This window comes from Scyliorhinus torazame, chromosome 19 (assembly GCF_047496885.1).
Source record: "Scyliorhinus torazame isolate Kashiwa2021f chromosome 19, sScyTor2.1, whole genome shotgun sequence".
Classification (NCBI taxonomy): Eukaryota; Metazoa; Chordata; class Chondrichthyes; order Carcharhiniformes; family Scyliorhinidae; genus Scyliorhinus; species Scyliorhinus torazame.
The window spans coordinates 51797006-51822213 of record NC_092725.1 but is presented as its reverse complement, the minus strand read 5'-3'; the positions used below and the strand labels follow the sequence as shown (position 1 = coordinate 51822213).

Below are 25208 nucleotides of genomic sequence, written 5' to 3'. Positions count from 1 at the left end.
AAGAGGAGGTATGAGTACTGTGGTAGTCAGTGTAGAGGTATTACGGTACCTAGTAATGCTGGAACATCATTGGTAGATATTGTATGTTTCCCATTGGTCAAGCAGTATGGTAGCTCCACCCTGCGAGGTGGGGTATAAGAGCCCGTGCCGCCCCAGCAGCCTTCTGTGTAATACCTCTACACAGACTACCACATTCACCCCCTGTTAAAAAAAGAGTCCGGCGGGGGTGGTGGCTTGGTATTACAACATGGTAACGTGGTAGAAGTTATAGTTATGGAGGAACCGTAATACCTCCGTACAGCGTTTTGTCTTATTGTCGTAACTATTTACAATTTCACAATTAACTATATACACTTTAAAATGAAGCAATCAGTCAATCGGGGGCCCTGGTCATCCTCTGTGATCGTCGAAGCTTTGGTGGTGACGCCGGTGGAGGCTCGGGCGTCTGTGACTCTGGGAGCGTGGCCTCGATCTCTAGACGGCGCTGGTGGGGAAGCCAATTGACCTGGGTGCGTCTGCGGGGTGCGTCGGTGGGCAGGGGGGCCTAGACAGGGCTGGCGGAAGAACCGATCCTCCTGGGAAGGGGGCGGCTGTAAGGTGCAGACCCTTGTGGCTGAGGTGGTCGTGGGGATCCGGCGGGCGCCAGGTTTCGTAGGGAGACCGTATCTTGTCGGCCGTCGGGGTACGCCACGTAGGCGTACTGTGGGTTAGCGTGGAGAAGATGGACCCTCTCGACCAACGGGTCCGACTTGTGTGCCCGCACGTGTTTTCGGAGGAGGATGGGTCCGGGAGCTGCCAGCCAGGTTGGGAGCGAGGTCCCAGAGGAGGACTTCCTGGGGAACACAAGGAGACGTTTGTGAGGTGTTTGGTTGGTCGTGGTACAAAGCAGTGACTGGATGGAGTGTAGGGCATCCGGGAAGACTCCCTGCCAGTGGGAGACTGGGAGATTCCTGGACCGTAGGGCCAGTAGGACGGTCTTCCAGACCGTTGCGTTCTCCCGCTCTTCCTGTCCATTACCTCGGGGGTTGTAACTGGTCGTCCTGCTCGAGGCGACAGTGGGTACTACTGCGCCGCCAATGCGGTGATGGTGCGCAAGTGGGTGATGGAGGGGGAGGGACGGAATGGAAGAGGCTGGAGATGGCGTCTTGAGAGGGCACGAGTCTGGAGGCGCTGGCAACGGCGCCGCTGCCGCTCCCTCCAATGAGGTATACCACGAGCCGGTGGTGGCGGCTACCTTCAAAATTTGGGGGCAATGGAGGCAGCACAGGGGGGAAGTGGGGACCTCAGTGTGGACCCCGATACGGGGGAACCGCCGGTTTGTCCCAGGGAGAATAGATGGAGGGTTTTCAGGGTGGGACAGGGCAGGGATAAGAAGGTTGGAGTACCTGTTTGTGGATGGGAAGTTCGCGAGCCTGGGTGAGCTGGAGGAGAAATACGGGCTCCACCCGGGAAACACCTTTAGGTATCTACAGGTAAGGGCGTTTGCCAGGCGGCAAGTGGTGGAATTCCCACTGATGCCGTAACGCACAGTACAGGACAGGGTGCTCTCGGGGGTGTGGGTTGGAGAGGGGAAGATCTTGGCTACATACCAGGTGATGCAGGAGGAGGAGTCCTCGGTGGAGGAGCTGAAAGGTAAGTGGGAGAAGAAGTTGGGGGAGGAAATCGAGGAGGGGACGTGGGCAGATGCCCTAGGGAGGGTGAACTCTTCCTCTTCGTGCGCGAGGCTCAGCCTCATACAGTTTAAGGTGCTGCACAGGGCACACATGACCGGGACAAGGATGAGACGATTTTTTGGGGGTGAGGACAGGTGTGTTAGGTGCTCAGGGAGCCCAGCAACCACACCCATATGTTCTGGGCATGCCCAGCGCTGGAGGAATTTTGGAAGGGCGTAGCAAGGACGGTGTCGAGGGTGTTAGGATCCAGGGTCAAACCGGGCTGGGGGCTCGCAATATTTGGGGTTGCAGAGGAGCCGGCAGTGCAGGAAGCGAAAGAGGCCGGTATTCTGGCCTTTGCGTCCCTGGTAGCCCGGCAAAGGATTCTTCTTCAGTGGAAGGATGCGAGGCCCCCAAGCATGGAATCCTGGATCAACGATATGGCGGGGTTTATTAAATTGGAGAGGGTGAAATTTGCCTTAAGGGGATCGGTGCAAGGGTTCTTCAGGCGGTGGCAACCGTTCTTAGATTTCCTGGCGGAGGGGTAGACAATGGTCAGCAGCAGCAACCTGGTGGGGGGGGTGGGTTCTATTTTATTTTTGTTTGTCTACGCTGGGGGATCTGAGGGGGTGTATATATTTGCTATGTTTGCTATGTTTCGGCGGGTGTTAATATATTATTTATGTATAGGGGGGAGGGGGGCACTGGGTTGTTTTGTTTTGTATTTAATTCTATTGGGTTCCTTTTACATTTTGTTGTTGATATTTTGTGAAAACTTTAATAAAAATTATTTTAAAAAAAGAAAGAAATACTTCTGTATGAAAATGTTGTAGACGATTGGAAGACTTTTTTCATAGAATTTACAGTGCAGAAGGAGGCCATTCAGCCCATCGAGTCTGCAGCGGCTCTTGGAAAGAGCACCCTACCCAAGATCCACACCTCCACCCTATCCCCATAACCCAGTAACCCCACCCAACACTAAGGGCAATTTTTGACACTAAGGGCAATTTATCATGGCCAATCCACCTAACCTGCACATCTTTGGACTGTGGGAGGAAACCGGAGCACCCGGAGGAAACACACGCACACACGGGGAGGATGTGCAGACTCCGCACAGACAGTGACCCAAGCCGGAATCGAACCTGGGACCTTGGAGCTGTGAAGCAATTGTGCTATCCACACTGCTACCGTGCTGCCCTTTTTGGTCAATGACTTGATGCTGTTTTACTCCTGAGATTGATAGATTTCTGTCAACCAAAGGTACTCAGGCATATGGGCAAATGTGGGTATATGGATTTGGGTCGCAGATCAGTCATGACCTTAATTACATAATATAGAGCATACAGTGCAGAAGGAGGCCATTTGGCCCATCGAGTCTGCACCGACCCACTTAAGCCCGCACTTCCACCCTATCCCCGTAACCCAAAAACCCTTCCTCACCTTTTTTTGGAAACTAAGGGCAATTTAGAATGCCAATCTACCTAACCTGCACGTCTTTGGACTGTGGAAGGAAACCGGAGAACCAGGAGGAAACCCATGCAGGCACGGGGAGAACATGTAGACTCCGCAGACAGTGACCCAGCAGGAAATCGAACCTAGGACCCTGGCACTGTGAAGCCACAGTGCTAACTGTCATAATATACACCAGTATATTATGGTGCAGACACACACTGATGGACATGCAGTGGGACCAATCAGTATACACAACACCGCAGCCAATCACCAATGAGAGCACACGCACTATAAAGACAGGGGACAGGAGGGTTCCCGCTGATTCTAGTAGCAGCCAGCTCGGAGCACAGAGCTCACAGCCTGCAACACAGACATTCACCATGTGCTGAGTGCATCAACTGGTTAGGACTACGCAAGGGTCAATAGTTAAAGCTGGTATTGCATTTATCCACATTTCAAGTATGTTAATATAGTTAACCTTATAATAAAATAGAGTTGCACCACTTCCAGTGTTGGTGACCTGTTTGTGATCCAGAACACCCAACACATCATGGGACAAGGAGTGGTTGCATACTAGCACTTCTGAGACCCACCTGCAACTAATCAGCATTCCGGCCACCTGAAGTATGGAGAACATCAACCCGCTGCTCCGCATCGCCGGCAATCTCGGGGTCAATTGGAAGATTTATAAACAGCGCTTCCAGCTCTTCCTCGAAGCCACAGACAGGGAGAACGCCTCGGACACCAGGAGGATTGCTCTGTTCCTCTCCACGAGCGAGCAACATGCCATCCACATCTTCAACTCCCTCACATTCGCAGACGACGAGGACAAGACAAAGTACAAGACGGTTCTCCTCAAATTCGATACCCACTTCAGCATAGAGGTCAATGAAAGCTTCAAAAAATACCTGTTCCACAGCGCTGGCAGGGTAAGGATGAGCCTTTCCAATCCTTTTTAACACACCTCCGCATCCTTGCGCAGTCCTGTGGCTACGGGCCCACCTCCGACTCCATGGTACGCGACCAGATCGTATTTGGTGTTCTGTCGGACCCCCTGCGTCAGCAGCTCCTCAAAATTAAGCAACTCACCCTAGCGACTGTCATCGAGACCTGTGTCCTGCATGAAAATGCCAGCAGCCGGTACTCCCACATACAGGCGGCTGAAACGGCGCGGCAAGGTCCCCACGAGGCGTACCGGGCCCAAACAATTGAACGCCTCCAAGGCTGCAGCCTGAATGAGGGCAGCCATTTTGCGCGCCTTTCGCGCCTGCCCGCGCTTGTACGTGCCAAACGAGGGGACGGTGACGTGGAGGAACGTGATGCGCAGGCGCGAACCACGCAGGACCGCACCGCGCGTGCGCGGTGGCACAACGAGCATACTGACGTCACGACGTGCGGCAACTGTGGCTCCGCCCATTTAAAGCGGCAATGTCCTGCAAAATCGCGACAGTGCCTCCGATGTGGCAGACTAGGCCACTATGCTGCCTGCTGTCGAGCAGCTCGCTTCAGCCAGCCTCGCAGGAACGTTCGGGCAATTCAACCCACGTTCACCGAGTCCGATTCCGATTTCCTGCAGATCAGTGACACCGAGGACCCGAGGGAGCCTTTTTGAGTCGCTGTTATAACAAAGAACAGGCTGTCCCCGAATCAAAACCACCAGCTGCTGTCGGTGCACAGCATTGATCCAGACGACGAGTGGTGTGCCACCCTAACGATCAACTGATCCCAGATACGATTCCGCCTGGACACTGGTGCTTCCGCTAATCTCCTAGCGTGGTCAGACTTTCAGACCCTTGGGGTTAAACCAGCCATTCTTCCGTCGACCTGCCAACTAGTGGACTACAATGACAACGTCATTCCTACTACCGGTTCATGCCAACTCGAAGTGATGCACAACTCGCGAAAAGCCATCCTTTCCTTCGAGATCGTGGGCTCCTCGAAGGACTCTGCTAGGCGCACAGGCGTGCAAACTCCTAAACCTCGTTCAACGAGTACACTCTCTCCAGAGGACACGTCTGCCTTCCAGGATGCGGACTTCAGGGCGCAACTCAATGCCATCATCGACCAGCACCACGACGTTTTCAAAGGCATGGGCACGCTTCCATACACTTACAAAATCCTGCTCAAACAAGACGCCATGCCTGTGGTTCATGCACCTTGCAGAGTCCCAGCACCCCTCAAGGACCGCCTCAAGCAGCAGCTGCAGGACCTCCAGGACCAAGGAGTGCTCTCCAGAGTGACGGAACCAACCGACTGGGTCAGTTCCATGGTGTGCGTAAAGAAGCCTTCCGGCGAGCTCCGGATCTGCATTGACCCAAAGGATCTGAATCGCAACATAATGAGGGAGCATTACCCTATCCCCAAGCGCGCGGAGATCACGTGCGAGATGGCTCGGGCCAACATCTTCACCAAACTTGACGCCGCAAAAGGATTCTGGCAAATTCAACTAGACAGGTCCAGCAGAAAGCTGTGTACCTTTAATACCCCGTTTGGCAGATACTGCTACAACAGGATGCCGTTTGGGATTATATCAGCATCAGAAGTATTTCACCGGATCATGGAGCAAATGATGGAGGGCATTGAGGGTGTGCGCGTCTATGTTGACGACATCATCATTTGGTCCATATCAGTCACATGCAGGAGCATATCAGTCGCCTCCAGCGTGTTTTCAAACGAATACGGGACCAAGGCCTTCGCCTCAACTGAGCCAAATGTTCCTTCGGCCAGACGGAACTCAAGTTCCTAGGGGACCACATCTCCCGGTTGGGTGTGCGGCCGGATGCGGACAAGGTGGCAGCCATCACGGCAATGCAGAAGCCAGCGGATAAGAAGGCGGTCCTCCGATTTTTGGCCATGGTCAACTTCCTGGGGAAGTTCATCACCAATCTCGCCTCCCATACCACAGCTCACCGGAATCTGGTCAGGAAGACGACAGACTTCCAATGGCTTCCCGCCCACAAGCGCGAATGGGAGGAGCTTAAGACCAAGCTTACTACGGCCCCGGTATAGGCATTTTTTGATCCCACGAAGGAAACAAAAATTTCAACGGATGCCAGCCAATCCGGCATTGGGGCGGTGCTCCTGCAACGCGTGGGGCCTTATCATGGGCCCCCGTTGCATATGCATCACGTGCCATGACCCCCCACGGAACAGCGCTACGCGCAGATCGAAAAGGAGTGCCTGGGCCTGTTGACTGGGGTTGACAAATTTCATGATTACGTGTACGGCCTACCCCAATTCACTGTCGAGACCGACCATCGCCCGCTGGTCAACATTATACAAAAAGACCGGAATGATATGACCCCTCGCCTCCAGCGCATTCTGCTTAAACTCCGGCGGTACGATTTCCAGCTCCTATACACCCCGGGCAAGGACCTGATCATAGCCGACGCTCTGTCCAGGGCAGTCAACACCCCGTGTGACCTAGAGGGGTTCGTCTGCCAGGTTGATGCCCATGTGGCCTTCACGGCCTCCAATCTGCTGGCCGCGGATGAACGCCTTATCCACATTCGCCGCGAGACTGTGGCTGACCCCCTACTACAGCGTGTCATGCGCCACATGATGGATGGGTGGCTCAAGGGCCAATGCCCGCAGTTCTACAATATCAGAGACGATCTGGCAGTAGTCGATGGTGTCCTCCTGAAGCTGGACCGCATCGTGATCCCGCACAGCATGCGGCAGCTCGTTTTGGAACAGCTACACGAGGGCCATATTGGCGTGGAGAAGTGCCGACGGAGGGCCCGAGAGGCTGTGTACTGGCCCGGCATCAATGAGGACATCACCAACACAGTGCTCAACTGCCCCACCTGTCAGGGGTTCCAGCCGGCCCAACCACGTGAGACCCTACAGCCCCATGAGTTGGTCACGTCCCCTTGGTCTAAGGTAGGCGTTGACCTGTTCCATGCGCTCGGCAGGGACTATGTTCTGATTGTAGACTATTTTTCGAACTACCCGTAGGTCGTACGCCTGCACGACATCACATCATCGGCGGTCATCCGTACCTGCAAGGAGACCTTTGCTCGTTACGGCATCCCACTCACTGTGATGTCGGACAATGGCCCCTGCTTCGCGAGCCAGGAATGGTCCAACTTTGCCAGCAGGTACAATTTTGTGCATGTGACATCCGGTCCCCTGCACCCCCAATCCAATGGCAAAGCGGAAAAGTGCGTCCACATCGTCAAACGGCTCCTCTGCAAGGCTGCCGTTGCAGGATCCGACTTCTACCTCGCTTTGCTGGCCTATCGTTCGGCCCCACTCTCCACGGGCCTGTCGCCAGCCCAGCTGCTCATGGGTCGCACCCTGAGGACGACGGTGCCGTCTATTCACGTCCCAGACCTCGACCATGTTCCGGTCCTTCAGCGGATGCAACAGTCTCGCGCACAACACAAGGCGGCGCATGATGCTCAGGCGACTGATCTACCTGCTCTGGCGCCGGATGACAACATTCACATCCATCTTCCGGAGGGTGGCTGGTCTGCAACTGCTGTGGTTCTTCGGCAGGTGTCTGCCCGCTTGTTCCTGGTTCCTCTGCCGGATGGCTCCATTTGCCGCCGCAATCGGCCCTTCGTCTCTTTCCACGCTAGCTACGTGATCCTCCACCGGTGCCACGCCCTCCTGTTGTCCCCAGCCTGGACTATGTGGAGATTACGAATACTCTGCATCCTCCTCACTCTGCCGTGGCCCAGCCCGTTCCTCAGCTGATGGCTCCTGACCCACCCTTGAGGCAGTCAACCAGAATTCGTGGCCCACCTCAGACTTGACTTATGAGTTTTACAATGTTGGACTCTTTGATCTGTTCTGTTATCCTGTTTCATCGTTCCAGTAGTTTGTATATAATGTTCATTTCGTTGTTGGTGTGACACCCTATTTCTCTGCACCAGTCACCTTCCCGTGTAAATAGATTAGCCTCATGTACATAGTCATGTAAATAACACGCACACACATAGTCAGGTACATTCCCTACACAATATTTATTGTCACACAGGCACATGTTCTTTATATCAAAGGGGGGATGGTGCAGACACACACACACACACTGATGGACATGCAATGGGACCAATCAGCATACACAACACCGCAGCCAATCACCAGTGAGAGCACACGCACTATAAAGACAGGGGACAGGAGAGTTCCCGCTGATTCTAGTAGCAGCCAGCTCGGAGCACAGAGCTCACAGCCTGCAACACAGACATTCACCATGTGTTGAGTGCATCACCTGGTTAGGACTAGGCAAGGGTCAACAGTTAAAGCTGGTATTGCATTTACCCACAGTTCAAGTATGTTAATATAGTTAACCTTATAATAAAATAGAGTTGCACCACTTCCAGTGTTGGTGACCTGTTTGTGATCCAGAATTCCCAACATATCACTAACCACTATGCTACCGTGCTGCCTTGGTGAATTGAATGGTGAAACAGGTTTGAGGGGCTAAATGATCCACTCATGTTCCTGTGCTCCTAACTCCAAAAAGAGAACCTCACCACCGCCCATTGATTTTCAACATTGAGTCTTTCTCCATCATTATTCTGGGGTTGATGATTGACTAGAAGCTTAACTGGACCAGCCACATAAATGCTGTGGCTATAATAGCAGGTCAGAGACTGGGTGTACAATGGCACATAACCGATCTCCTGACATTTCAAACCCTTTTCACCATCTGCAGTGCACAAGCCAGGAGTGTCATGGAATACTCGCCACTTCCAGGATGGGTGCAGCTCTGTCAACATTCAAGATGCTGAACCAGACAAAGCAAACACTCCATCCACTGCCGAAACCATTCACTCACTGATTCACCGGTACCCAATGGCAGCAGTGTGTATCATACACAAGATGCACTGCAGCAACCCACCAAGGCTTCTTTGACAGCACCTTCCAAACATACAGCCTGTACTGCCTAGAAGGACAAGAGTTGCAAGGGCATGGAAACACCGCCAAGTGGAATTGTTCAAATCACAAACCACCCTGTCTTGGAAAAATATTATCTTTCTTCATTGTCAATGGCTTAGAGTCCTCCCTCGCAGCACTCCCTCACAGCACCCCCCCCCCCCCCACCCCCCCCCCCCACCCCCCCCCCCCCCACCACCCCCTCCCCTCAAGTGAGGCTGTGGCATTGTGGCAGTCGCTGGATTAATAATCCGGAGACCCAGGGTAATTATCTGGGGACCAAGGTTTGAATCCCACCACGGCAGGCGGTGGAAGTTAAACTCGCTAAAATATCTGGAATTAAAAGTCTAATGTCGATTGTCGTAAAAACCCATCTGGTTCACTAATGTCCTTCAGGGAAGGAAATCTGCCATCCTTATCTGTCTGGCCTACATGTGGCTCCAGACCCACAGCAATGTGGTTGACTCTCAAATGGCCTAGCAAGTCACTCAGTGGTATTCAACCGCTCTGAAAACGCAAAGAAGTAATGAAACCGGAAGGACTACCCGGCATCGGCCCAGGCACTGAAAATGACAACAGTAAACCCAACACTGTTGACCCTACAAAGTCCTCCTTACTAAGATTGCCAAAGTTGTCTCACAGACTAGACAAGCAACAGCCTGACATAGTTATACTCATAGAATCATACCTTACCTTAAGGATGGCACAGTGGTTAGCATTGCTGCCTCACAGCGTCTCGGACCGGGGTTCAATTCCAGCATTGGGTGACTGTCTATGTGGAGTTTGCACATTCTCCCCGTGCCTGCGTGGGTTTCCTCCATTTGCTTTGGTTTCCTCCCACAGTCTAAAGATGTGCAAGGATGGGTGGATTGTCTCCAGGAATGTGCGGGTTAGGTGGGGTTACAGGGATACGGCAGGGTAGTGGGCTTAGATAGGTAGGTGCTCTTTCAGACGGTGGTTGTAGACTCGATGGACCAAATGGCCTCCATCAAGGTGGCAGCTGAACATCACTGTCTCAATGATGATAAATGCTGGCTTTGCCAGTCTCGTCCACATCCAAGAGCAATTTAAAAAGAAGATTTGTCATGATATAGGGCTTTCTCTACGACAGGATGTGCTAAAGTGCTTTACAGCAATGAAGTATTTTTGAAGTGTCATCACTGTTAAAATGTAAGCAATTGAAGCAGCCAATTTACATAAAGTAAGGTGGCGCAGTGGTTAGCACTGCTGCCTCATGGCACCGAGGTCCCAGGTTCGATCCCGGCTCTGGGTCACTGTCCGTGTGGAGTTTGCACATTCTCCCCGTGTGTGCATAGGTCTCACCCCCACAACCCAAAGGTGTGCAGTGTAGGTGGATTAGCCACGTTAAATTACTCCTTAATTGGTAAAAAAGAATTGAGTATTCTAAAATTAAAATTTTTGTTTTACATACAGCAAGGCCCCAAATACTGCAACGTGATAATCCGTTTTAGTGGTGTTGGTTGACGGATAAATATTGGTCAGGACACTGGGATAGCATTTCTGCTGTTCTTCGATTAATGCTGTGGAATTTCTAATGTGGACTTAAGAAGGCAAGTGGGGCTTTGGTTCAACATTTCAAGGAAAAGACGGGGGCGGGATTCTCCGTCCCACCAGGCCTGTTTTCCTACGCCGCGCGCCTTCGCGGCAGCGGGATTCTCCGTTCCCGCAGCTGGCCAAAGTTCCCGCAGCTGGCCAATGGGGTTTCCCATTATGGGCCACCTCACGCCCTCGGGAAACATGAGGGTTGCCGGCAGGGTGGAGGATCCTGCCGATGGAGAATCCCGCAGAGGTGCTCTGATGGTACAGCACTCTCTTAGTACTGCATTGATGCCAGCCTATATTGTGTGTTCGAAGCTCTGGGGTGAAGCCCCAGCTGATGTGGGTAATTCCTCATAGTCTCTCCAACAGGTCAAATTGTCCACAAATCGCAGTCAGCAAAGTCAATGATTTTAAATTGCTTTAGTGTTAGTGTTTAAATTCTGATGATGGGAACCTACTGCTTGAAACCCCTCAGATCTTCTGAGTTTGGGAAGCTGATGGCATCCGACTATGCAGGTGAGACTGGGGAGTTAGAATCTCAAACTGCAAAGGGCTGGATGGATTTCCCTCCTCCTTGGCTGCATCAATTCCATTCTTGTTTTGAATTGCCCTATGCCAACTTGTCTCTTCGTAGGGAATACAGAGCACCTTGTTACCTGCCATATATCAGCTCAAACCTCTGGATGTTATCTAGGCCCTTATGTAACATAGAATAGGCAGTGTGGTAGCACAAGTGGTTATCACTGTTGCTTCACAGCTCCAGGGTCCCAGGTTTGATTCCCGGCTTGGGTCACTGTCTGTGCGGAGTCTGTACGTTCTCCCTGTGTCTGCATGGGTTTCCTGCGGGTGCTATGGTTTCCTCCCACAGTCCAAAGATGTGCAGGTTAGGTGCAGCTCCTCCTCCCATTTTCCCTTCAGCTCCTCTACCATTGTCTCCCCCTCGTCTCTCATTTCCCTATATATATCTGACACCCTACCATCACCCACCCATGCCCCCGAAATCACTCTGTCCTAGATCTCCTGCGCCGGGAGCTGCGGAAATTCCCTCGCCTGTTGCCTCACAAATGTCCTCACTTGCATATAGCGAAATGCATTCCCAGGTGGCAACCCATATTTTTCTGTCAGTGCTCCCAGACTCGCGAACGTCCCGTCTAAGAACAAGTCCTTCAATTACGCAATTCCTGCTCGCTGCCAAGATTTAAATCCCCCATCTATCCTTCCCGGGACGTACCTATGGTTGTTCCTTATCGGGGACCACACTGAGGCACCCGTCACTCCCTTATGTCGTCTCCACTGCCCCCAAATTTTCAGAGTTGCCACTACCACTGGGTGTGTGGTGTATTTTTTCGGGGAGAACGGCAACGGCGCCGTCGCCAGTGCTTTTAGGCTAGTTCCCCTACAGGACGCCATCTCCAGTCTTTTCCACGCCGCTCCTTCCCCTTCCTTCATCCACTTACATATCATTGACACGTTGGCGGCCCAATAATAATCACTTAGACTCGGCAGTGCCAATCCCCCTCTTTCCCTACTGCGCTGCAGGAACCCCCTCTTTACTCTTGAGGTCTTTCCAGCCCACACAAAGCTCATAATACTCTTGTCCACCTTCTTAAAAAAGGCCTTTGTAATCAGTACAGGGAGGCATTGGAACACAAAAAGAAACCTTGGAAGGACCACCATTTTAACCGCCTGCACCCTGCCCGCCAATGACAGTGGCGCCATGTCCCACCTCCTAAAGTCCTCTTCCATCTGCTCTACCAGTCGTGCCAAGTTAAGCTTATGCAAGGTTCCCCAGTTCCTGGCCACCTGGATCCCTAAATACCGGAAATCCCTTGTTACCCTCCTCAACGGTAAATCGTCTATTCCCCTGCCCTGTTCCCTGGGATGCATCACAAACAGTTCACTCTTCCCCATATTCAATTTATATCCTGAAAATTCTCCAAACTCCCTGAGTGTCTGCATTATCTCAGGCATCCCCTCCACTGGGTCCGTGACATACAACAACAAATCATCCGCGTATAATGACACCCGATGCTCTTCTCCTCCTCTAAGTACCCCCCTCCACTTCCTAGAGCCCCTCAGCGCTATGGCCAGTGGCTCAATTGCCAACGCAAACAGTAACGGGGACAGGGGACATCCCTGTCTTGTACCCCTATATAGTCGGAAGTGGTCAGATCGTTGCCTATTTGTAATCACACTTGCCACCGGGGCCCTGTACAGGAGCTGAACCCATCTAATGAACCCCTCTCCAAATCCAAATCTCCTCAGTACTTCCCACAGGTAGCCCACTCCACTCTATCAAATGCTTTCTCTGCATCCATCGCCACCCACTATCTCCGCCTCCCCCTCCGGTGGGGGCATCATCATCACCCCCAGCAGCCTCCATATATTAACATTCAATTGCCTCCCTTTAACAAACCCCGTTTGATCATCATGCACCACCCCAGGGACACAGTCCTCTATCCTCATCGTCATCACCTTGGCCAAAAGCTTGGCATCTACGTTCAAGAGGGGAATAGGCCTGTATGACCCGCACTGCAGCGGGTCTTTGTCTCTTTTCAGGATCAGCGATATCGTTGCCTCCGACATCGTCGGGGGTAATGTCCCCCTTTCCCTAGCCTCATTAAAGGTTCTCGTCAGAAGTGGGGCCAGCAGGTCCACGTATTTCTTATAGAACTCCACCGGGAGCCCATCCGGTCCCGGGGCCTTCCCTGCCTGCATGTTCCCAATTCCTTTTACCACCTCCTCCACCTCAATCTGCGCTCCCAGTCCTGTCATCTCCTGTTCCTCAACCTTCGGGAACTCCAGCTGGTCTAGGAAACGCATCATTCCCTCTTTCCCTTCCGGGGGTTGAGCCTTATATAGCCTCTCGTAAAATACCTTAAACATCCCGTTCACCCTCTCCGCTCCCCGTTCCATCTTTCCCTCCTCGTCTCTAACCCCTCCGATCTCTCTCGCCGCCCCCCTCTTCCTTAGTTGTTGGGCCAGCAGCCGCCTCGCCTTCTCTCCATATTCATACTGCACTCCCTGTGCCTTCCTCCATTGTGCCTCCGCCTTACCCGTGGTCAACAAGTCAAAGTCCGTGTGCAATCTCCGTCTTTCCCTGTATAGCCCTTCATCTGGAGCCTCCGCATATTGTCTATCCACCCTCAAAATCTCCCTCAACAATCTCTCCCTTTCTTTACCCTCTTGTTTCCCCTTATGGGCCCTTAGGGAGATCAGCTCCCCTCTAACCACCGCCTTCAGCGCCTCCCAGACCACTCCCACCTGGACTTCTCCGTCTTCATTCATCTCTAGGTACCTTTCAATACATCCCCTCACCCTTACACATACCCCCTCGTCCGCCAACAGTCCCATATCTAATCTCCAGAGTGGGCGCTGTTCCTTTTCCTCTCCTACTTCCAGATCTACCCAATGTGGGGCATGATCTGAAATGGCTATAGCCGAATACTCCGTTCCTGCCACCTTCAGGATCAGCGTCCTTCCCAGGACAAAGAAGTCTATCCGGGAGTACACTTTGTGGACATGGGAGAAGAAGGAAAACTCTTTACTCCTTGGCCTAGTAAATCTCCAGGGATCCACTCCTCCCATCTGCTCCATAAAGCCCTTAAGCACCTTGGCCGCTGCCGGCCTCCTCCCGGTCCTAGATCTGGACCGGTCCAGCCCTGGGTCCAGCACCGTGTTGACGTCCCCCCCCATTACCAACTTTCCCATCTCCAGGTCCGGGATGCGCCCCAATATACGCTTCATAAAGTTCGCGTCATCCCAGTTCGGGGCATATACATTCACCAGCACCACCGCCTCACCTTGCAATCTGCCACTCACCATTACGTATCTACCCCCACTGTCCGCCACTATGGTCTTCGCCTCAAACAATACCCGTTTCCCCACCAGTATTGCCACCCCTCTATTTTTCGCATCCAAGCCCGAGTGGAATACCTGTCCCACCCATCCTTTTCTTAATCTGACCTGATCCGCTAATTTCAGGTGCGTCTCCTGAAGCATGACCACGTCTGCCTTTAGCTTCTTTAGGTGCGCAAGTACCCTTGCCCTCTTAATCGGCCCATTCAACCCTCTCACGTTCCACGTGATCAACCGGGTTTGGGGGCTCTTTACCCCCCCCTCGTCGACTAGCCATCCCCTTTTTTAGACCAGCTCCTCACCCGGTTCCCACGCACCCGCTTATCCCCCCGTCCTGACCATCCCATCCCGTAACAGCCCTTCCCCTTAGCAGCAGCAACCCAGCCTCAGCTCCCATTAAGGTTTGGAGCATCATGCTCACATACGCCCCAACGTCCGCTCCCTCTGCCCCTTCGGGAAGACCCAAGATTCTTAAGTTCTTCCTCCTCGAGCTATTTTCCAGGGCTTCCAGTCTCTCCATACACCTCTTATGCAGTGCCTCGTGCGTCTCCGTCTTCACCACCAAGCCCTGTATCTCGTCCTCATTTTCGGCAGCTTTTGCCTTCACTCCACGGAGCTCCATCTCTTGGGTCTTCTGCGCCTCCTTCAACCCCTCAATTGCCTGCAGCATCGGCGCCAGCACCTCCTTCTTGAGCTCCTCCACACATCGCCGGAGGAACTCCTGCTGTTCCAGGCCCCAAACCAACTGGCCTCCCTCCGCCGCCATCTTGCTTCTCACTTCCCTTTTTTGCCGCTGCTCCAGAGGATCCTCCGCAATCTGGCCACTATTATCTCTTCTGTCCATTCACATCCAGGGGACTCCCTTCTATGTCGCCTCACAGTGGGTTTAGCCTTCGAAAATTGCCGTTGGGGCTCCCGATATGAGCCCAAATGTCCGTTAATACGGGAGGTGCCGAAACGTGCGACTTAGCTGGTCATCGCCGCACCCGGAAGTCTAATTCTTGATCTTATAATGGGAAGGTTATTGATGGAACAACAGAAGATAGATGGGCCAAGGAGACTTCTCTGAGGAGCTTTAGCAGAAATGTCTGGGGCTGAATGGTAACATCCTCTTCCAGATGCCATGCCGTGTTGGGGGCCATGGACTTGAATTGGATTAGTCCATGATTATGTTTGGTTTGCAGTGGTTTGCTGTTGTCTTCTGGAGTATGGCTGACCAGGAAATGCTCCCACTCTTACTTGGCCACAGATATGAACACCCTTCTGTGGCCATCAAGTCCTGAAGTGGGACTGGAACCCAGAGGCTCTGGCCCAGGGGTTGGGCACTACTACTGTACCACAAGACCTACTTTGATAACCATAACTACCTTCCTTTGTGTCAAGCATGATCACATCGACTGGAGGGTTTTCCCTTTTACATTGGTTGGGGCTATACTTGGTCAGATGCTGTTTGATCTCGCTTCCTAGTCGGGATTAAGACTTGAATTACGTCGGGAACGATGCTCCTGGCAGAATCTGAACTGAGCATCAGTAAGGTGGTCATTGGTAAGTTGGTGCCATTGGATGGCATTGTTGATGGTTCCTCATCATTTTACTGATAGAAGAAGGCTCATAAGTCATTAATAGGCTGGGTTAGATTTCTCTTTTTTTATTGTGCATAATTATCAGCTCCGCAGAGACCAGGAGAAAAGTTCCATTGAATTATTCACCATACCATTTTTGACTGAATCATCAACTAAAATGTCAGTCTCCCTCTTCGAGATGTAAAACACTGCTTCAACCTCTGCACTAAGCAAGCACATACATTTATTTAGTGGCTTGTTACATTCTCAGGACGTCCCAGTGCACACTTTTGTTGCTAATTGGGCAAACAAAGAAGCCACCTTTGACGAACCTCACCCAGGAATAGACACGTGCTTATGTTTTTGACTGGGACTAATGGCTCTATGCTTCTGGGTTGCTTCCTGGGAATACCTGGTCTTCCAGCATATGTGATACTTGCTGACCCTTACACATCTCAGGGAAGAGCATGGTGTAGCATGAACTAGGAATGTCCTCACCTGTAGCACATGTTTGCTTGATCAGACTTCCCATTTGTACTTTTGCTTCTTTGTCCTGTTGGCCCTGACGGTAGCTTTGACAGTTCTGTTGGCTGCTGACATTTTCCTCTCCGTATCACCAACTAACTGCTGTTGCTTTCTCAGCTGGCTGGTTTCTAACTGCTGCCTTTTTTTATTTTCACAGTTTCTTTCCTGCATTGATTCATTCACACTTTTAAAGTCAGGGTAAAGGCTGAAGCCTTTCATCTTGTAGATCAAGCACAATGTGAACACAAAACATGCGTCCTGTGTTGTACCGTATTTGGAATGCTCGACTGCAACGCACCATTACCAATCCATCTTAAATCTTTCCACAGCGGCCTTCTAGAATACAGACAGTTTACGGCAGCGAAACAGGCCATTCGGCCCAACTGGTCTGTGTTAGAACATAGAACATAGAACAATACAGCGCAGTACAGGCCCTTCGGCCCACGATGTTGCACCGAAACAAAAGCCATCTAACCTACACTATGCCATTATCATCCATATGTTTATCCAATAAACTTTTAAATGCCCTCAATGTTGGCGAGTTCACTACTGTAGCAGGTAGGGCATTCCACGGCCTCACTACTCTTTGCGTAAAGAACCTACCTCTGACCTCTGTCCTATATCTATTACCCCTCAGTTTAAAGCTATGTCCCCTCGTGCCAGCCATATCCATCCGCGGGAGAAGGCTCTCACTGTCCACCCTATCCAACCCCCTGATCATTTTGTATGCCTCTATTAAGTCTCCTCTTAACCTTCTTCTCTCCAACGAAAACAACCTCAAGTCCATCAGCCTTTCCTCATAAGATTTTCCCTCCATACCAGGCAACATCCTGGTAAATCTCCTCTGCACCCACTCCAAAGCCTCCACGTCCTTCCTATAATGCGGTGACCAGAACTGTACGCAATACTCCAAATGCGGCCGTACCAGAGTTCTGTACAGCTGCAACATGACCTCCCGACTCCGGAACTCAATCCCTCTACCAATAAAGGCCAACACTCCATAGGCCTTCTTCACAACCCTATCAACCTGGGTGGCAACTTTCAGGGATCTATGTACATGGACACCTAGATCCCTCTGCTCATCCACACTTTCAAGAACTTTACCATTAGCCAAATATTCCGCATTCCTGTTATTCCTTCCAAAGTGAATCACCTCACACTTCTCTACATTAAACTCCATTTGCCACCTCTCAGCCCAGCTCTGCAGCTTATCTATATCCCTCTGTAATCTGCTACGTCCTTCCACACTATCGACAACACCACCGACTTTAGTATCGTCTGCAAATTTACTCACCCACCCTTCTGCGCCTTCCTCTAGGTCATTGATAAAAATGACAAACAGCAACGGCCCCAGAACAGATCCTTGTGGTACTCCACTTGTGACTGTACTCCATTCTGAACATTTCCCATCAACCACCACCCTCTGTCTTCTTTCAGCTAGCCAATTTCTGATCCACATCTCTAAATCACCCTCAATCTCCAGCCTCCGTATTTTTTGCAATAGCCTACCGTGGGGAACCTTATCAAACGCTTTGCTGAAATCCATATACACCACATCAACTGCTCTACCCTCGTCTACCTGTTCAGTCACCTTCTCAAAGAACTCAATAAGGTTTGTGAGGCATGACCTACCCTTCACAAAGCCATGCTGACTATCCCTGATCATATTATTCCTATCTAGATGATTATAAATCTTGTCTCTTATAATCCCCTCCAAGACTTTACCCACTACAGACGTGAGGCTCACCGGTCTATAGTTGCCGGGGTTGTCTCTGCTCCCCTTTTTGAACAAAGGGACCACATTTGCTGTCCTCCAGTCCTCTGGCACTATTCCTGTAGCCAATGATGACATAAAAATCAAAGCCAAAGGTCCAGCAATCTCTTCCCTGGCCTCCCAGAGAATCCTAGGATAAATCCCATCAGGTCCCGGGGACTTATCTATTTTCAGCCTGTCCAGAATTGCCAACACCTCTTCCCTACGTACCTCAATGCCATCTATTCTATTAGCCTGGGGCTCAGCATTCTCCTCCACAACATTATCTTTTTCCTGAGTGAATACTGATGAAAAATATTCATTTAGTATCTCGCCTATCTCTTCAGACTCCACACACAATTTCCCACCCCTGTCCTTGACTGGTCCTACTCTTTCCCTAGTCATTCGCTTATTCCTGACATACCTATAGAAAGCTTTTGGGTTTTCCTTGATCCTTCCTGCCAAATACTTCTCATGTCCCCTCCTTGCTCGTCTTAGCTCTCTCTTTAGATCCTTCCTCGCTACCTTGTAACTATCCATTGCCCCAACCAAAACTTCACACCTCATCTTCACATAGGCCTCCTTCTTCCTCTTAACAAGAGATTCCACTTCCTTGGTAAACCACGGTTCCCTCGCTCGACGCCTTCCTCCCTGTCTGACCGGTACATACTTATCAAGAACACGCAGTAGCTGATCCTTGAACAAGCCCCACTTATCCAGTGTGCCCAACACTTGCAGCCAACTTCTCCACCTTATCCCCCCAAGTCACGTCTAATGGCATCATAATTTCCCTTCCCCCAGCTATAACTCTTGCCCTGCGGTGTATACTTATCCCTTTCCATCATTAACGTAAACGTCACCGAATTGTGGTCACTGTCCCCAAAGTGCTCTCCTACCTCCAAATCCAACACCTGGCCTGGTTCATTACCCAAAACCAAATCCAACGTGGCCTCGCCTCTTGTTGGCCTGTCAACATATTGTTTCAGGAAACCCTCCTGCACACACTGTACAAAAAACGACCCATCTATTGTACTCGAACTATATCTTTTCCAGTCAATATTTGGAAAGTTAAAGTCTCCCATAATAACTACCCTGTTACTTTCGCTCTTATCCAGAATCATCTTCGCCATCCTTTCCTCTACATCCCTAGAACTATTAGGAGGCCTATAAAAAACTCCCAACAGGGTGACCTCTCCTTTCCTGTTTCTAACTTCAGCCCATACTACCTCGGAAGAAGAGTCCCCATCTAGCATCCTCTCCGCCACCGTAATACTGCTCTTGACTAGCAGCGCCACACCTCCCCCTCTTTTGCCTGAGCTTACTAAAACACCTAAACCCCAGAACCTGCAACATCCATTCCTGTCCCTGCTCTATCCATGTCTCCGAAATGGCCACAACATCGAAGTCCCAGGTACCAACCCATGCTGCCAGTTCCCCTACCTTGTTTCGTATACTCCTGGCATTGAAGTAGACACACTTCAAACCACCTACCTGAACACTGGCCCCCTCCTGCAACGTCAAATCTGTGCTCCTGACCTCTATACTCTCATTCTCCCTTACCCTAAAACTACAATCCAGGTTCCTATGCCCCTGCTGCACTAGTTTAAACCCCCCCAAAGAGCACTAACAAATCTCCCCCCCAGGATATTTGTGCCCCTCAGGTTCAGATGTAGACCATCCTGTCTGTAGAGGTCCCACCTTCCCCAGAAAGAGCCCCAGTTATCCAGAAATCTGAATCCCTCGCGCCTGCACCATCCCTGTAGCCACGTGTTTAAATGCTCTCTCTCCCTATTCCTCATCTCACTATCACGTGGCACGGCAACAACCCAGAGATAACAACTCTGTTTGTTTTAGTTCTGAGCTTCCATCCTAGCTCCCTGAAATCCTGACATCCTTGTCCCCTTTCCTACCTATGTCGTTAGTGCCAATGTGGACCACGACTTGGGGCTGCTCCCCCTCCCCCCTAAGGACCCGGAAAACACGATCCGAGACATCACGTACCCTTGCACCTGGGAGGCAACATACCAAACGTGAGTCTCTCACGCTCCCACAAAATCTCCTATCTGTGCCCCTGACTATAGAGTCCCCAATTACTAATGCTCTGCTCCTCTCCCCCCTTCCCTTCTGAGCAACAGGGACAGACTCCGTGCCAGAGGCCCGTACCCCATGGCTTACCCCTGGTAAGTCATCCCCCCCACAAGTATCCAAAGCGGTATACTTGTTTCTCAGTGGAACGACCGCAGGGGATCCCTGCACTGACTGCTTTTTCCCAGTCCCTCTTACAGTTACCCACCTATCTCCAATCTTTGGTGTAACTAATTCCCTGAAGCTGCTATCTATGACCCCTTCTGCCTCCCGAATGATCCAAAGTTCTTCCAACTCCAGCTCCAGTTCCCTAACTCGGTCTTGGAGGAGCTGGAGATGGCAGCACTTCCTGCAGGTAAAATCAGCAGGGACACTAACTGCATCCCTCACCTCAAACATCCTGCAGGAGGAACATTGCACTCCCTTCCCTGCCATTCCTCTAACTTTCTACCAAGATCTGGCTAACAACTAAATTAAATTTTTTATAAAAAATAATAATAATAAAATATGGTACTTACCTCAGACCAATGGGTTTTATTATTAGGTTAGAGGAGGAGGGCGGGTGGGAGACACTACACGTGTAGTGTCTCGGGTTTCATCTCCACCAGAATTTATTGGTGAGGGTCTTCCCAGACGTCCGCGGGTCGACTTCCTGTTCCCGCCTAAACCACTAATTTAAAAAAAAAAAATTGCCAGCTCCACTCCTGCCAAAATCGACTGGCCTGCCCCTGCAAAGACAAGTGCTTTTAAAGGACAGACTTACCTCCCAGCAACCACTTCCGCACTGCTCCCGCTGAAATTGACTCACCAGCTGTTCTCCCGCCGAAATCGACTGGCCTGCCCCTGCAAAGACAAGTGCTTTTAAAGGACAGACTTACCTCCCAGCAACCACTTCCGCACTGCTCCCGCTGAAACTGACTCACCAGCTGTTCTCCCGCCGAAATCGACTGGCCTGCCCCTGCAAAGACAAGTGCTTTTAAAGGACAGACTTACCTCCCAGCAACCACTTCCGCACTGCTCCCGCTGAAACTGACTCACCAGCTGTTCTCCCGCCGAAATCGACTGACCTGCCCCTGCAAAGACAAGTGCTTTTAAAGGACAGACTTACCTCCCAGCAACCACTTCCGCACTGCTCCCGCTGAAACTGACTCACCAGCTGTTTTCCCGCCGAAATCGACTGGCCTGCCCCTGCAAAGACAAGTGCTTTTAAAGGACAGACTTACCTCCCAGCAACCACTTCCGCACTGCTCCCGCTGAAACTGACTCACCAGCTGTTCTCACGCCGAAATCGACTGGCCTGCCCCTGCAAAGACAAGTGCTTTTAAAGGACAGACTTACCTCCCAGCAACCACTTCCGCACTGCTCCCGCTGAATCTGACTCACCAGCTGTTCTCACGCCGAAATCGACTGGCCTGCCCCTGCAAAGACAAGTGCTTTTAAAGGACAGACTTACCTCCCAGCAACCACTTCCGCACTGCTCCTGCTGAAACTGACTCACCAGCTGATTCTCCCGCCGAAATCGACTGGCCTGCCCCTGCAAAGACAAGTGCTTTTAAAGGACAGACTTACCTCCCAGCAACCACTTCCGCACTGCTCCCGCTGAAACTGACTCACCAGCTGTTTTCCCGCCGAAATCGACTGGCCTGCCCCTGCAAAGACAAGTGCTTTTAAAGGACAGACTTACCTCCCAGCAACCACTTTCGCACTGCTCCCGCTGAAACTGACTCACCAGCTGTTCTCACGCCGAAATCGACTGGCCTGCCCCTGCAAAGACAAGTGCTTTTAAAGGACAGACTTACCTCCCAGCAACCACTTCCGCACTGCTCCCGCTGAAACTGATTCACCAGCTGTTCTCCCGCCGAAATCGACTGGCCTGCCCCTGCAAAGACAAGTGCTTTTAAAGGACAGACTTACCTCCCAGCAACCACTTCCGCACTGCTCCCGCTGAAACTGACTCACCAGCTGTTCTCCCGCCGAAATCGACTGGCCTGCCCCTGCAAAGACAAGTGCTTTTAAAGGACAGACTTACCTCCCAGCAACCACTTCCGCACTGCTCCCGCTGAAACTGACTCACCAGCTGTTCTCCCGCCGAAATCGACTGCAACTGTATTGGTGTTTCTCCCGCACACAACCATGGTCTCCCAACTTTCTCTCAGCTTAAATGAGCAGACAATATCTTCTGCTTGATGCCGCTATCTTTAACAAATGATGAACCTCCTCAGCATTTTTCCGTATTCACAGGCAGCTTTTCCATAATCCTCAAATGTTTGAGTAAGCTTAGCACAATCTTCGGGGTTTTTGAAATTCAATTTGTTTGAGAACTTAATTATGTTTCTATTGGCTTTTTTCTTAAGGAGTAGCATAACAACATTCATTAGCCAGGATATTCAAACTGGAATAACACATATAATGCCCCCTCAAAATCTTTATGGATACTCGTGCCTGAAAGATAATCCCATTTGGTTGAGGTAATGGAGGACACCTATGGAACTGTTACTCAGCAGGAATTGTTTTTGAGAGAAAGGATGAAAGTTGGCCAGAGTGGTATTGTGATACTTCCTTTAATGTTATGCTATTCCTGACAGGTACTCAGTGTCACCGTTCTCTAAATTGAAAAGGATTGGAATCAAGCACCCAAAGCCATTTCCTTTCGTAGGCAACATGTTTCTCTTCCAAAAGGTAAGACCCAAAGAGAAGTTTTACAAAGGCGCATTTGTGGTTGTGGAGGGAAGGAAAGCTTAAATGTTGGCTAACAAAGTTAGCTCTTGGGAGATATACAAGAGAATAAGTGGAATAGGAAAGGTAAATCTGGTGAAGTACGCCAAGTTAAACCACAATTGCAGGACAAAGTATGATCCAAGAAGAGGATGTCGGGTCCAATTGAAAAAGGGCAGTTTCAGGAAACACATGACACGATATCCATGGAATCCCTACAGTGCAGAAGGACACCATTTGGCCCATCATGTCTGCACTGACCCTAACACCGTGACCTCGCAGCGACCCCACCAAACCTGTACATCTTTGGGCACCAGGGGGCAATTTTAGCATGACCAATCCACCTAACCCGCACATTACAATGAGCGATTAACATCTGCGAATTTGGCTTTTCCGGTGACGCCGGGTGCAGCTTTAAAAGATGGTTCAGCGCCTAACGTAGGTTGACCTACAACACCGCTTCCAACAAGAAATGATTGTCTCGCACACCCGGTAACTGCATCGTGTTCCTGTATACCAAGAAGGTCGGCAAAGCACTAAAGTCCGCATGTGGCATCTGTCCTGGTAGACTCCGTGGTATTCGGGCTGTTCGACCCAAGGTCCTAATGAGATTGTCAAAGACCAAGAAGCATGTCAGTCGAGCTTATGGTGGATCCATGTGTGCCAAGCGTGTACGTGACAGAATTAAGCGTGCATTCCTTATTGAGGAGCAGAAGATCGTGGTCAAGCTGCTGAAGTCCCAAGCACAAAGCCAGAAATCAAAGTGAACCATCTAGTTCCAAACATGGAAGTAAAAAACTAATTGGAAAAAAAAATATCTGTGACTTTGAAAGCAAAAACTCTAATCATTCAAGATGTAATTGGATGTGATGGGATGCCTTGGTCAGATTAGCTTGATGGCTGATGGTAACCCTCATCATTTCTGATTCAAATACATCTAATTTATTCATTAATTTCCATCATACCAGTGAGGTGGTTGGCTCAGATTGTCTTTCTGTAGTTTTCTGTACTAATGATCTCCCGATTTAAAAATGTAGCTTTGTTGCCGAATAACTTAAAAGTTAATTTGTGCCGATATTTGGATGTCTAGTTTCCGACCAAGTCAAATCCAGGATAGATACAGTCAATTTGCAGACAAAGTAAAGGAACAAGACTCAAGTGAAGGGTAGCTCCAAGGCAGAAATGAGAAGAAATGATAAATCAGAAGCAGAAATTAGATTAGGCCAAGATCTGTCCGTGTGGAGTTGGCACATTCTCCCCCTGCCTGCGTGGGTTTCACTCCCGACAACCCAAAGATGTGCAGGTTAGGTGGATTGGCCACGCTAATTGGAAAAAAAAAATAATTGGGTGCTCTAAAATTATTTAAAAAAAGGTTAGGCCAAGATTTGTTTCATAAGAATATTGGCTGTAGGTGGAATGCCACATTTTGAAGACCTGCAGAAAAGTTATTTTGAGAAAGAAACATTATATGCAGTCTTACTTTTATTAGGGTAAGGACCTAGAAAAGAGGAGTAGGAACATGTCGGACAGTGTATTTGTGGCATAGATTGAATTTTGAAGATAGATTACTCATGTTGCTGGACCACCAAGATATGACAGCTGATCCACAGTATTCCCCAGGCTAAGAGAGACCAGAAAACTAATTTGGCATTACTGGAAGCTGAGATTTTAAGATGCTTATTTCCAGATGACCGTTCATTTTAGTGCATGTTTCCCGAGCGACTCCTCACAGTGAATCAGTGTGTTTTCCAGCCAGCCTTGATTGTTTTTAATTTGTTGCTGGGGCAACCGGCAATTGTGTGAAAAGGAGCCAAATCAATAATCTCATACGACTTCCAGAACAGCTTACCCCATGTTGAATACATTTTTACCGAGTCAGAAGTGGCTTGCCTGCATTCACTGGGCAGGTGAGTTGCCACAGTACTCCCAAAATCTGAGGAGGAGTATCACTCTGATTTAGTTCTGATGTCAAGACATTTCTGAATGTCCCTGAGCATTTTACATTTATTTATTGCTTTTCTTGGTTAAGAATCCATTGTAGATAGCGTAGCCAAGGACTCTCAGTTCCTACACACTACTCAATCATTCTTATTTTAAGAGATAGGGGAAGTACATCAAGTTAAAAGCATGCTCTCATTTTAAGGAAGAATGCAAGAAATGTTG

General features: G+C 50.4%; 1 protein-coding gene and 1 pseudogene across 10 annotated transcripts in view; both read left to right on the top strand.

Annotated features, from left to right (window-relative positions):
• tbxas1 (thromboxane A synthase 1 (platelet)) overlaps nucleotides 1-25208 on the top strand; it is a 463069-nt gene that overhangs the window by 113623 nt on the left and 324238 nt on the right. For 6 of the 10 annotated variants that reach the window (XM_072484269.1, XM_072484264.1, XM_072484263.1 and 3 more), the window contains exon 3: nucleotides 22916-23009. The exons of the other annotated variants lie outside the window; for them this stretch is intronic. In XM_072484269.1, the coding sequence (XP_072340370.1) occupies nucleotides 22916-23009 (94 nt within the window). The remainder of the gene's footprint in view (nucleotides 1-22915; nucleotides 23010-25208) is intronic. 10 annotated transcript variants of the gene reach the window in all.
• Nucleotides 23467-23817, top strand: LOC140395909 (large ribosomal subunit protein eL34-like; annotated as a pseudogene).